This window comes from Muscardinus avellanarius (genome assembly GCF_963383645.1).
Source record: "Muscardinus avellanarius genome assembly, chromosome: 1".
In the NCBI taxonomy this organism is placed as follows: Eukaryota; Metazoa; Chordata; class Mammalia; order Rodentia; family Gliridae; genus Muscardinus; species Muscardinus avellanarius.
The window spans coordinates 195,113,124-195,126,348 of NC_137786.1; the positions used below are offsets into that span (position 1 = coordinate 195,113,124).

At 47.9% G+C, this 13,225-nt stretch overlaps 1 protein-coding gene across 3 annotated transcripts in view; it reads left to right on the forward strand.

Annotated features, from left to right (window-relative positions):
• The window catches only part of NAV2 (neuron navigator 2), a gene marked incomplete at both ends in the record, with an annotated part of 737,881 nt that overhangs the window by 712,220 nt on the left and 12,436 nt on the right, over positions 1–13,225 (forward strand). For all 3 annotated transcript variants that reach the window (XM_080694785.1, XM_080694783.1, XM_080694784.1), the window contains 6 exons: positions 318–418; positions 3,217–3,312; positions 5,224–5,392; positions 8,831–9,066; positions 10,980–11,134; positions 11,308–11,379. In XM_080694785.1, the coding sequence (XP_080550911.1) occupies positions 318–418; positions 3,217–3,312; positions 5,224–5,392; positions 8,831–9,066; positions 10,980–11,134; positions 11,308–11,379 (829 nt within the window). The remainder of the gene's footprint in view (positions 1–317; positions 419–3,216; positions 3,313–5,223; positions 5,393–8,830; positions 9,067–10,979; positions 11,135–11,307; positions 11,380–13,225) is intronic.

The window sequence follows — 13,225 nt, forward strand, 5'->3', positions numbered from 1 at the left end:
ACCTAGGTTTTCTCTGTAAGCACATCGAGGCTGATGCTTTTATTTTTATCCATGATGCTGCCGCTGCTATCATTTTGGTTGAGTCTCCCTCGCACTTCCATTCGGCCAGATACATCGTCAGCCTGCTGGTTCCTTGGTTGGTCCACCATTGGTTTTTGTGGTTGCGTTCTCCATTCTGCCCTCTGCCCCCCACCCCACCCCCCCTGCACCCCGACACCTGGTTTGTCCCGCTGCGGTGCCACCGAGCAGCGGGGGTGTCAGGAAGCCGGCTTTGCTGTCCCCATGTGCCTAAGGCTGTTGATGTTTTCCATTCGCAGACATGTTGCTGGATGACACTGGTGAATGCTCGGCTCGGAAGGAAGGAGGCAGGCATGTTAAGATAGTTGTCAGCTTTCAGGAGGAAATGAAGTGGAAGGAGGTTAGTTGGATCCCTTTCCCTGCTCTGCCTGTCTCTACCCAGGTAGAACTACCTAGCTTAGTGATCTGATCGCAAGAGCCTAAGGTGATCTGGAAATACTACTAACGCTTTTCTTAATACAGTAGTCCCCCCTTATTCATGAGGCTACATTCCAAGACCCCCAATGGATGCCTGAAACCTCAGATCGTACCAAACTCCGTATCTACTATTTTTTTTTCCTGTCTATACATATCTATGATGGCTTAGTATATAAATTGGGCACTTTAAGAGATTAACAATAACTAGCCAGACATGGTGGCCTATGCCTATAATGCCAGTACTTGGTAAACTGGGACAAGAAGATTGTAGGTTCAAGGCCAGCCTGAGCAACTTAGTGAAAACTATTTCAAAATAAAAAGAAATGGCTAGGGTAATAGCTCAGAGCTAGACTGCCCTGGGTTCAAACCCCAGTACCAGAAAACAAAAGAAAGAGAGATTAATAATAACTAATAATAAAATAGGATTATGACACGATATTGGGTTGACCACAGAAAGCTGAAAACAGAAAATGAAACCTCGGATAAGTGGAGACTACTGTAAGCATAATTCCAGCAGCCCTTTGACCTGATTGAAGTGAGCAAAGGGAACTTCCCTTCCTCTCCTGTTTGAAAGTCTAATAAAGTGTACTAGAAACAGTCCCACACTGTACTTTCCTGTGATTAAGTAAACACTAACATCCAGTAACAGGAATGGCTTTTCTGGATTTAATACTTTCCCAGAGCTCGTCCAAGGCATCTAAGCACATTTAGCACATAGGTACAAAAATAAGGTAACAACTCAGCTGGTCCAGAGCACCAGCTTTATCTCATTGGAGGCTACAACTAAATAGACAACAAGAGACAGAGAAAGACTCAGCCAAGTCCAGGAAGCGCACCAGTGACTATGAAAGGAGCTGCTGGGGCATCCTGAGTCCCTGAGGTTGAGCATTGGAGTTTTCAGAGTTTGCATGACTGCTAGTGACAGTGGGTACAAGTGGGGGTGACATGAAAGTTACATTTAGTCAGTGATTACATCCCCAAAGATGCTCTGAATGGCATTGGCTTAAGTGAGTGGGAAGAGGCCTCGTGGGTCAATACTTCAAGACCCCTTGAATTTTTGGATTTTTACCTCTTAGCCAATGTGCTACTGCATATAGTTTTAGATAGCTGGGGAATCCACAATGCCCATCAAAACAGTACCTGCAGCCAGAATCTGCCTTGACAGTGTTCCCACTATGGCTGGCTCACTAACCCCACTGAAAGATGTAAATCCAGAATTTTGGAACTTCCAGGGGTTTTAGTATCATCTAGCTTAGAAAGAAGCTTTGAACAGCTCCATCTGAGAAGCCAGCTAGCAGAGGTGATGGGCTGGCAGGGGGAAAAAATCACTCTTCCATTGTTGTTGTAGTGAGTATAGGTGATCTTGGAACTGTTACATTCTATCAACGTGAATAGATAGAGGTTACGTTTTTCCAAAGCTTGCAAGTCACTCTCAACAATTGTATCCTTCCAGATCACCTCAGCATCCAGGTGAGGTTGACTGACCAGATATTTTTATCCATTTTACAGCTGAGAAAGGAAGACACAAGTGTCACTTGCTTGAGGCCACAGGCAGGTGGTAGTGGAGGTCAGATCATGTCACTGCGAGACTGGTGCCTTCTTCTCTGCTGATTTTATTTATTTTTAAATTTTTTTTAATTTTTTGTGCTTAATTGCCAGATTCTTCTGCTTCTCCCTTTTCCCCTCCCCCCCTCCAAACTGTCCTGAGGAGCATGTGAGATCCTTACGAACCCAGCAGAATGGAATGTTCTACCAACTTTTCTTTAATCGATGTGATTGGTTAGCCCCTGTGGGCACAGATGCAAAAGAAGCAGAAAAAAGATTAGTTTTTGGCAGTCTTCCCCAGAGTTGTTTTTTTTTTTTTTTTGAGTTTTCTGAATTGAACATGTTTTCACTCTTAATAAGAAAAATAATATTATTAAAAGACACAAAAACGAATAGAAACATACTCTATGGTGAAAAATATACTCTATACTTCTAAAATCTAACAAAGAGACAAACTTGATTTTTAAAAAAGATAGAGCCAGGTGTAGTGGTACACGCTTGTAACCCCAGTACTTAGGAGGCTGAGATAGGATGATTGCAGGTTCAAAGCCAACCTCAACAACTTAGTGAGACCTTGCTCAACTTAGTGAGAGCCTGTTTCCAAATAAATTAAAAAATTGGACTGGGGGTTTAGCTCAGAGGCAGAATGCTTCTGGGTTCGATCCCCAGTGCCACCAAAAAAAAAAAAAAAAAAAAAATAGAGACAGAAATAACTAAAACTAAATAAGTAAAACTAGTAAGCAAGTGCAGAATATGCCATTATGTAAATTGTGTTCAGAACCTTTGGACCATTGTAAGCTCTGAGATGAGTGGTTTAATTGCTGAAGGCTTCCTGGAAGAGGTGAGTTGTTAAGCAAGATTTGAAAAAGAAAAGATGTCGGACAGGATTTCAAGCAGAGGGATGTGAGGTCCACCTACTGTATAAGGTACGTGCTGAACGGAAGGTTCCAGATTCCAGAGATTTTTGTCTTCCTGACACATTGCAACTTTAGCAATAGATCAGGGAGAGGTTTTAAGGCTTTGCATTCCAAGTTATGTCTGATACTGAAATGCACAGGAATCTTATCCCCCACCCCCGAACCGTTGGTGGAGTTCTGAGACAATCTAAGCCCTCTGCTGAACCATGTCCAAAGAAGTCCACCTGATTTTCACCTGCATACATTTCCTTGCCCTTAGGATTCCAGACCACACCTCTTTCTCATTGGCTGCATTGGAGTCAGTGGCAAGACGAAGTGGGATGTGCTCGATGGGGTGGTTAGACGGCTGTTCAAAGTAAGTGTTGCAAGAAGAAAGCTGCAGTAATACTTTTGACAGAGGGGCCTGGGCTCAGGGAGGGAGAGGGAGAGGAAAGTTTGTGTCCTGACCTTGGCCATTTCTCCACATCCTCGTGTTGCTGGACTTGTCTCCTGGCCCTTTAGGGAACTGAAGGACTGCGGCCATCACCCAATCTCTTTCCCTCTGTCTTTGGCAGAGGTTGGCCAGCTAATGAGCATCATTTGGGCAGAGATTTGATCCCCTTATGATGAACTTCTCGTGTCCACATTCTTCAACTTAGAATTGCGTCCTACTAAATATGCCTTGGAGAGTGTGATCTGGGGCCGGGATATGACATGCCCAGCAGCCTGTGCCAATGTTTCAGAGTTTCCAATTTGTGCTGCAAATGACAGTAATATTTGATTAATGGCCAGAGGATCTTGGCTGTGACTTTTCTGTTCACATCATTGGGCTGGGTATTTGCCCCAGGGGAAATAGCAAATGAGTAACAAGGAGAACCTTGGAATGTAGGTGATTTGAAAGAAGCTTTGGGGACCTTTTTTTTCTATTGTCCTAAAGTAAATCAGCTATTCTATGTGTCAATTAATCATATCCCCGGAGCGGTAATAATAGCTCTTGTTAGCCAGGTATAGTGCCGCATGCTTGTAATCCCAGTACTTGGGAGGCCGAGACAGGAGGATTACAAGTTTGTGGCCAACCTCAGCTACTTAGTGAAGCCCTCCACAACTTAGTGAGACCCTGTTTCAAAATATAGAATAAAAAAATAGAGCTGGGGGTATAGCTCAGAGGTAGAATGCCCCCGGGTTCAATCCCCAGTGCCACACAAAAAAATATAATAATAACAGCCCATGTTTTCTGTAGCATGCCAAGCCCTGTATTTTCCCATTTAAAGTTGAGGAAGTACCACTGGAGTTAGAGCACCTGCCTAAGGCCATTATTCTAGAACAAGGCCAACAGTGTCATCCAGTTTTTCTGACTTCAGAACCTGAATTAGTTAGAACACCATCAACTTTTTGCAGCATCTAGATCCAGGTGGCCTCACACAGAGAAACTCTGTTCTTTGAGTAAAGATCACTCCCTGTCTTTGCAAGTCAGTTTATAGAAATATGAGCAGGCAAGGGACATGAATGGCTTGGGGCAGACTAATTCTGTTGCCTCCACCAAAACCTTGTCATGGCTTTAGATTAGAATCCTTGAGTTAGAAAGACCCTTGTGGGCTTCAGAGGGGTCTCAGTAAGCTAGGAAACAAGTCCATGGAAGGCCTGTTACTGGGACTCTCCTCAGCCATTGCACGGCCACCTCGCCACCCAGGCCTTGTGGTATCACATCCAGTGACCTAAAGTCTCTGGCCACCTAACCTTACAGCAGAGAAACCAAGATACAAGTGTCCCTCAAGGGGATCCTTCCCAGGTTAAACACACATTTCCCTTTTTAAAGTTTGTACAGCTGCTTTTTTTCTGGGAGCCCTGGCTTTTACTCTCTCATCAGTGCAATCTTCGCCCAGTCAATGGAAGGATTACTTTTTTGTAATCTTTTTGTAATTACTTTTTGTAATCCCAGCACCATTCACAGGCCCTGATACCTTCAAGACTGTGGCTGAACTAAGGGAAAGCAGTCTGGCCTTTCCTTGCTCGGTTCCTCCAGACTAAACTTTCCCAATCTTGCTAGAGATTTGTTTTTCTTCCCCCATTCCTAACCAAATAAATCTGTATTTTAAGAAGCCTGCACTACCAGGGCATTGTCCTGGTGGAGAGTCAGCCCTTTTTTGCCTTCATTCCACAACCCAATTTCAACTTAAACATCATCCGAGAATGAAGACAGGATGACCGTAAATCACCCAATGAAAACACGAGTCACGGGCAGACTCGAGCCACTGCTTTGACAGGGTCTTTGTTTTAATTTCTCCAGGAATACATCGTTCACGTCGACCCTGTGAGTCAGCTTGGACTGAATTCGGACAGTGTTCTCGGCTACAGCATCGGGGAAATAAAGCGCAGCAACACCTCGGAAGCCCCCGAGCTCCTACCCTGTGGCTACCTGGTGGGAGAGAACACGACCATCTCTGTGGCTGTCAAAGGTAATGGGCCAGTTATGGAAGTCAGAGCTTCCAGAAATCACAGTTGGAGTTTGGGGGCTTGGCATAGGAAATCCTGGCCACAGTTGGGTTTGTGCGTATGTCTGTGGGTTGTTGTTTTGTTCTTTTTTTCTTTTTTCTTTCTACCACAATTACCCTTACCTAAGCAAGTTGAATAGTCCAACCACTGTCGGAAGCAAATCATTTTAGTTTATTGCTGAAATTATATATCAAAAGGCCCCATTAGCCTTATGACTCTAAGATGAAGGAATCTTAATAAGCCCATTGAGATGGCACTTTACCAATAGCAATGAGCGATTCTTGCCAACAAGGCTTGGACGCCATCCCATTCTATGGATGGGGAAACTATGGCTTGCTGTAGGCTAGAGAGCAGCGGCGCTGAGCCTCCGGCCCGTGCACGGTGCTCCCGGAGCTTCAGGTACCCAACCGCTTTCCCAGAGATATGAAGCCCCAGGCAAAGCAGATCCACTGAATTCCAGCTCCAGAATTCTGTATAGGATAACAGCACTTTACAGCCAAATAAGCCAGGGAAACCTCAACGTTATTCCCATTTGAGTTTAGGGGCTGGGGACTTTATATTGGTACATTAAAGGCTCCGTCCTTTAATGTCTTAACTCCTACTATTAAAAACCTGTTTAATCCAATCTGCTCCAAATTTATTTGGCTGCAAAACCTTTTTGTTTCCCTATTCTATGACTCATGTGAGTAATAGACTTGGATAAGCTCCCCACCAGGCCCATCTTTTGCAGGGTCAGGTTTCTTCCTTGAAAGGCTCTGACCGATCTTGACTCCAGTTTCAACAGTGTGGTTTCAGAGTTGTTTTGCCCCAGTTTTACTTTCTGGTTGGCAGATTTTCAATTGCACCCCAGCATTTCCCATCAAAGGATTCAAGATCTCACTCTGCTGGCAACAAGTGGTACATTGCTGCTCACGCCTTCCCCAGCCTTGCTGGCAAGTGAAATGCCACTGCTGTGCCCTTGAACCACAAGTGACAGAAACCAACTCAAAAGTAGCCACATCATAAAAGGAAATGCATAAGCTCAGATATCTGGGAAATCCAGGAGTGCGTGCTTCAGGCATGGCTGGATTTAGGTACTCAAACACTGTCACCACTACAAAACCAGCTGCACATGGTTGATGAAATGGCCCCGGGTACCCTTGATAAAGGGCCATAAATGCCCTTCAGTTTACCCATCCTTCTAGTAGAGGAACCTAAAGAAAAAAGATCTTTCTGTAAGTGAGACAGAAGATTTCTAGGCCTGGCTCCAGCCCTCCACGCATCAAATGCCCACCACTGCGGCAGTCGTTACAGCAGGTAGAGAAGCTTTGACTCAACCCAGTCACAAGTGCAGCCCTTGGGTTGGATGAACTCCCTGTCGGGAAGAATTCTTCAACAAGGGGAGGCACAAAGAGGTGCAGGCACACCGCAACAAAACTGGCCATGACAGGAGCCCTTTAAGAAGAGCCTTTTGCACCCTAAGCTCAGTGGCGTTTCATCCGTGCTGCCAGGCATGCGCTGTCACCGCCCATTTCACAGGTGGGCGATGGAAGGACTAAGAGGTAAAAGGAGGGCCCTATGGCTGAGACCAGGCCAAACCTTTATAGACACAGTGATGAGATTTGCTGCCTGTGGAGGGGCGTGCCCCCACCCTCCGTGGCCCGCATCACCGCTGCTGCCAGCACCCCAAGGTTCCGCATCTGGAGGGGTCGGCTCGGGTTATTTTTCAGTGATACCCGACACTTCTATTTTCCCATAATTGCTTGGAACTTATGCTTTCAGAGCATTACAAACTGTTCAAGGATCTGAGCTGAAAGAGTTCATGAGCTGCAGTGGCTCACTTCAGTGGGAGCGGGGAAGAGGGGAACGACTGCTTATTCTGGAGGGAGTTTGTTTACAAGATAGTCACTCCCTGTGGGTTTTATGGCAGAAGGCTGAAACAGCGTCATATGTGCAAAGAGTGTTTCAATGACTTTTTTTCCTCTTGTGATTATTTATGTTGTTGTTAAATTTAGACTAGAGACCCTACATTACATTGTGTGTGTGTGTGTGTGTGTGTGTGTGTGTGTGTGTGTGTGTGAGAGAGAGAGAGAGAGAGAGAGAGAGAGAGAGAGAGAGAGAGAGAGAAAGGAAAGGAAAGAAGGAAGAAAAGGAAGGAAGGGAGGGAGGGAGGGAGGAAGGAAAGAAGGAAGGAAGGAAGAAAAGAGGGAGACTGGATTGAACCCAGGGGCATTCTACCTCCAGGCTACAACCCCAGCCCTATTTTATTTTTTCTTTTGAAACAGAATCTCACTAAGTTGTGAAAGGCCTTGTTAAGTGTCTGAGGTTGGCCTGGAACCTGTGACCCTCCTGTCTCCGCCTTCCAAATACTAGGATTACAGGCATGCATCACCACACTCAGCTCCACACTCAGCTCACTATACACTTTACTCTGAGTTTGGGACCATTGTAGATTGTATTAAGTCCAGTTCTTGGAAGATCTTGGGTCTACGCTCAGCAGATAATGCATTTGAAGACATATGTCATGGTCTCTGTGGAATAGTCACTACTGTCTGGGATTATTCTTGGTTGGGGGAGAATTAGAATCCAGCATATAACTGCATCAGGAGTATCTGCTTGCAGTAAATAATTAGTAAATAATTATATAGACAGCAGATGATACTATAAAACAATAAAGGCCCTTCCTTTTACATTTTTATTTACATATACTGGTTTTCTTGAGGGGAGTTTTTTAAATTACCATAGTTTCTGGACAGCTAACTTTGTATAGATCTTCTCTTGAGGATGGTCTCAAGAAAAAAGTGCCTTTAAAGACAACAACGGTGATAAATGAAGATGTTCCAGGTAGGAAAAGGAAAAGATAAACTGTTGGATCAGAATTCTCAATGTGCAGCATTTCAGCCTAGGTCTACCAGCATTTGCATTGCAAAATCAAATGATCACACCAGCGGTGATTCTCATTTTCACAATAAAAATGTGTCTTCATGCTTTATCCAAGTGTGTGTAGCAGAGGTGCCTGGCGGGCAAGCGAGAACAAGAGGGAAGAGGCGACCCCAAGGTTGTGACTGACACAGGCAGACAGGACCCAAGTGTAGCCTGAGCAGATGTCTAACTCCAGGCAGGCAAGCAGAGCCATATACGTGTGCAGAGAACAGGCAGGACTGAGGGTGCAAATACTAATAGTGCGTCTAAAGCTGGGAGAGTCAGGCAAGACAGGAGCCTGGAGCATGAGGTGCTGATGAACAGGGAGATGAATCCTGGAGCAGTAGCAGGGTGCTCTCAGCCTCCAGAATCCACGGGTGGGCAGCAGTCTGGTGAGTGGACTGCCCAGGAAAGGGATAGCATCAGGTATTGACAGTCCCAGGCAGATGAGCACAGAAAGCTAGCCCTTCTCCAGGACTTCCCATGTCTCTCCAATGCAGGGCTTGCAGAAAACAGCCTGGACTCTCTGGTGTTCGAGTCCTTGATCCCCAAGCCCATCCTGCAGCGCTACGTCTCCCTGCTGATAGAGCACCGGCGGATCATTCTCTCCGGCCCCAGCGGCACCGGGAAAACCTACCTGGCCAACCGGCTGTCGGAGTACGTGGTGCTTCGAGAGGGACGGGAGTTGACAGATGGGGTTATTGCCACCTTTAACGTGGACCATAAATCCAGCAAGGTGAGGCAGTCGTTCTGAGCCTGTGCACTTGGGGCCCTTTCGTAATCAAGGATGGCACCACCATCCTGATACCAAACCAGCATATCATCCAAGCTGTCCTTTAGAGACCTCCAGGGGCAGGAGGCAGAATCAGGATGCCAGAAAGGAAGCCCTTGACTCTAGTCCTCCCAGGCAGAAGTTTCATCTATGGATAAGTCCATTTGGTTTATGATGTACCATTATAGTAGTTCTTCAGGATCACCCCATATAGGTTCATTTTAGTTTACCAAGAAGTTATATGCCTATGAGATATTATCATTTTTCTAAAAATAAAACCTTTTATGAACCAACAACAGTAATAATAGTAGCAATAATAACCATATCTTATGTTTATGGACTGGACTGTTGGTCTTGTGAATCGACTAGCCTTCTCACACCAAGACCTTCATGGGAGTAGCTGTCACTCTCCACATGGCACCGGCCCTTTTGGTCAGCAGGTCAGCTCCATCCCGCTACACAGTGAGCGATGGGAACCTGTTTGGTTGGAATCTGCAGTGAAGGACCCGTTCATTCCCACAGCTCAGTCTGGCTGGCCTGGTGCAGAAGGGCCAGAGTATTGAAGGTGCATGAGAAATGGCTCCCATGCCTTAGCAGTCACCTAGGTGTTGAAGACACAGAGCCCTAGAGCTCGCTGCTTCCTGAGGGTCTATTTGGATAGGTGTGTGGAGCCAGGAACCTGCACCACTGACAAGTTCCCCAAGTGAGTTTGATGCAAGGGCAGAGCAAAGGAGAAGTGCTCAGAGCCCCTCTGTTGAGAGCGTTATGTGGGTCAGGTAGGGAAGGCCCTGAGGCTGAGCTGGGGAGGGAAGCCCAGGCTGGGCTTCAGCCCCTCCTTTCCTCTAGGCAGGGCACCTTTACAGAGCCCAGCTCACCATTGTCCTTGTCAGGTGCCTGGGGCCAAGAACCCAAGTGAAGAGGGGCCGAAAGAACTAGGGAAAAGGTGATCTGCTTCTATTGCCAGCAAGCAATATTTTGACTTAAAAGGGAAGCCTGGAGTGAGTACATGCTGGGAAGAGATAATGTCACCCCTGGGCAGCTAGGCGAGCATCTAGGACAGGCTGATAATGCTTTGAAGATGCACTGGATCAGGTATCAGTGCATGAACCCCAGCCACACCTGCTCCCAGCGCCATCTCAGGCCAGTCACCTGACTTTGACCTGCTCAGCTGCTCCATCTGTAAAATGGAGCTAATCATGGCACCTACCTTACCGGGTTATGGGGCTGCAGAAGTCCCTGTGTGTAAAGGCCCTCAGCAATGTCAGCCGTGCGATGACAGGCAGCCATTCTGGGTCCTCAGCGAGTCCTTATCTCCCTGCGTCAGCCTCTCCCCCATTACGCCATCAGCTCTCCTTTTTCTTACATGCATCCCTCTACCCAGGCTCCATGCTAGCCCCAGCTGTGCCGATGCCCCAGCTGTCCAAGTTCAGAGCCGGCCCTATTAATAGGACCTCCCAAAGCCCCCTGTGTATAGACTCTTCGGCCCACACGGCTCTCTGTGTCTGCCACAGCCCATGTGTGCAGCTGGGCCTCTGCTGTGCTGATGGGTCGAGGGTTTCTGTGTACGCAGCACTGGGCAGGTGCTATGGAGTTTCAGAGAGTAGTGAAGCACCCACCTTCAGCAGCCCACTGGCCAGGTTGGCAAGCGTATCTAGTAAGTGCTAAAAGGCAGGACACAGGTACTCATCCCATTACTGCCTGCATCCCCTGAGCTCTGAGCTGATGCCCTGTACCAGGCAAGTGCTCAGAATGGGTTCACAGCAGAGCTCCCTGCAGGACCTTGGCACCTCTCTTGCCTGGGTGAACCAAGGCCCAGAGCATGCGCGTTTTCTGGGAGTGCATTCACCAACCTGCACGCTCTTTCCTGGCCTCCATAGGAATTGCGCCAGTACCTGTCCAACCTCGCCGATCAGTGCAACAGCGAGAACAACGCTGTGGACATGCCCCTCGTCATCATCCTGGACAACCTGCACCACGTCAGCTCTCTGGGTGAGATCTTCAATGGGCTGCTCAACTGCAAGTACCATAAATGGTAAGCGCCAGTCCCAAACCTCGTATTTCCTGAGACAGTGTGCCGCCTTCAGGGGAGGAGCTGGGCCTGCGTGTGGACCGGCCAGCTCGGTGATGAAGCAGTGCGCATGCGCTGGGTGGGGATGGGAGTTAGGCGGCCGGGCTCACAAGCTTCTCGTCCTGTATCCCCTGCAGCCCTTACATAATTGGCACAATGAACCAGGCTACCTCTTCTACTCCCAACCTGCAGCTTCATCATAACTTCAGGTAAGGCGTCCCTCCCCTCATCTAGTTAAGTGATGGAATCGCAAGAAAGGGCCCCAGCAAGGGAGTGTCGAGAAGCATGTTTTGAGTATCTTGAATGCTGGGCATCCTGTTAAATATTTATTTCCCCAGTCTAACTCATTTAATTCTCATTTCAACCTCAAGTAGTTACGTTTATCATTCTTGGTTTACAAATGGGGAAACTGAGGCTTGGGGAATTTAGAGACTCATGTGAGGCTGCCAGTGGATCAGTGGCAGAGCTAAAACTTGAACTCAGGTCCCTGGGGCTCTAGGTGCCGCTGGAGCAGTGTCAGAGGCAGCTCTGGAGGGGCTGTCAGCACCCGGTCACCTTGGCACATCACCGGAGGTGCCTCTCCCTGTCCCCAGGAAGCAGCTCATATTTAGGAATGTCCCCACTTAGCTGGGTCTGTGGACCTGCCAGATCCACCTCCTTCAAGTCCCTGGTGGCTTGTTTTCCCCTCCCGCTGCCCCAGCACACACCAGGGCTCGCCTTCATCCAGGGTGTAAGGATGCCACTCGAGGTGGGTTGCTGCTCGCCTTGGCATCGATCAGTACCTTCCCCTGCCTTGACCTCTGCTGACTCTGCCCCTCACACCCAGACCCTTAGATGGGGTAAGAATTTGTCTCCTGGGCTGGGACCTCCCAGCTGCTAAAGTGGTCTAAATGGTAACAGAGAATAGTCAGCTCCTCCAAGCCACGGAGGGCTCGGCTCTCCTCTCATCCAGGCGGCCCCCATCTGATCTATGCTTCCTTCCTACCCACGGTCCCTCAGGCCATCTCCCCTTCCTGCCCCATCACTGGCACATCCCCTCCCTCCCAGCACACGTTGCAATCATTTTCTGACCAATATGTCTGCCTGCAGCTTGGCCCACTCCTGGCCTTCCCCTGCACCGTGGCAGCCTGACGAGCATCCTAGAAGGTTCCTCTTATCACCGGGCCTCGTGCCTAAAGGCTTTCAGTGGCTCCCTGTTGCCCACAGAATGAAATCTTCATAATTTGTCAGGTTAAGACTAAGCCTGGGTTACACTCTAAACACCCCACATGATCCCTGTGCCATGCTCAGGGCTGCGGCATGCGCCCCGTCCCCACCTTGACCTCCTTCCTGCCTCCCATCATCCTTCCAGCCTCAGCCCAGAACCCTGCCCTCTGTCCTCTGAGGAACCTCCCCTATTGTCTCTGCGCTCCATTGGCATGTCCACCAGTCAACGAGCTAGGCCACAATCTCCTGAGGGCTGGGGATTGTGTCCAAGGTAGTGTTAGATTCCATAATGCAGTGACTCCCAAGCATCCAAGGCAGTGCACTCAGTGGTTAGAGCCAAACTGCCTTGGTCCTATCTCAGCTCGCCTTTTAACCAGCTGTTTGATCCTGGACATGTACCATAGCCTGTCTGTCCTCAGCATCATTTCTGTAAAATGGGGTGGAGACAGAGCCATATATACATAAATATGAGAGAGAGGGGGAGAGGGGGAGAGAGGGAGAGAGAGAGAGAGGGAAGTGTTGAATATCCAGGAGCATTCTACCTCAGAGTTTTATTCTTTTTTTTTTCCCCCTTATTTTTTCTCTTTGTGGTACTGGGGATTGAATTTAGTGGTATTCTACCTCCAAGGTACATCCCTAGCCCTATGTCGTCGTCGTCATCGTCTTCTTCTTCTTCTTCTTCTTCTTTTTTTTTTTTTTTTGCATGTCTGGGGATGGAACCCAGGGGCATTCAACCTCCGAGCTACACCCCCTGCCCTATTTTTTATTCTTTATTTTGAAACAGGGTCTCACTAAGTTATTGAGTGCCTCACTAAGTAGCTGAGGCTGTCTGCGAACTGCGATCATTCA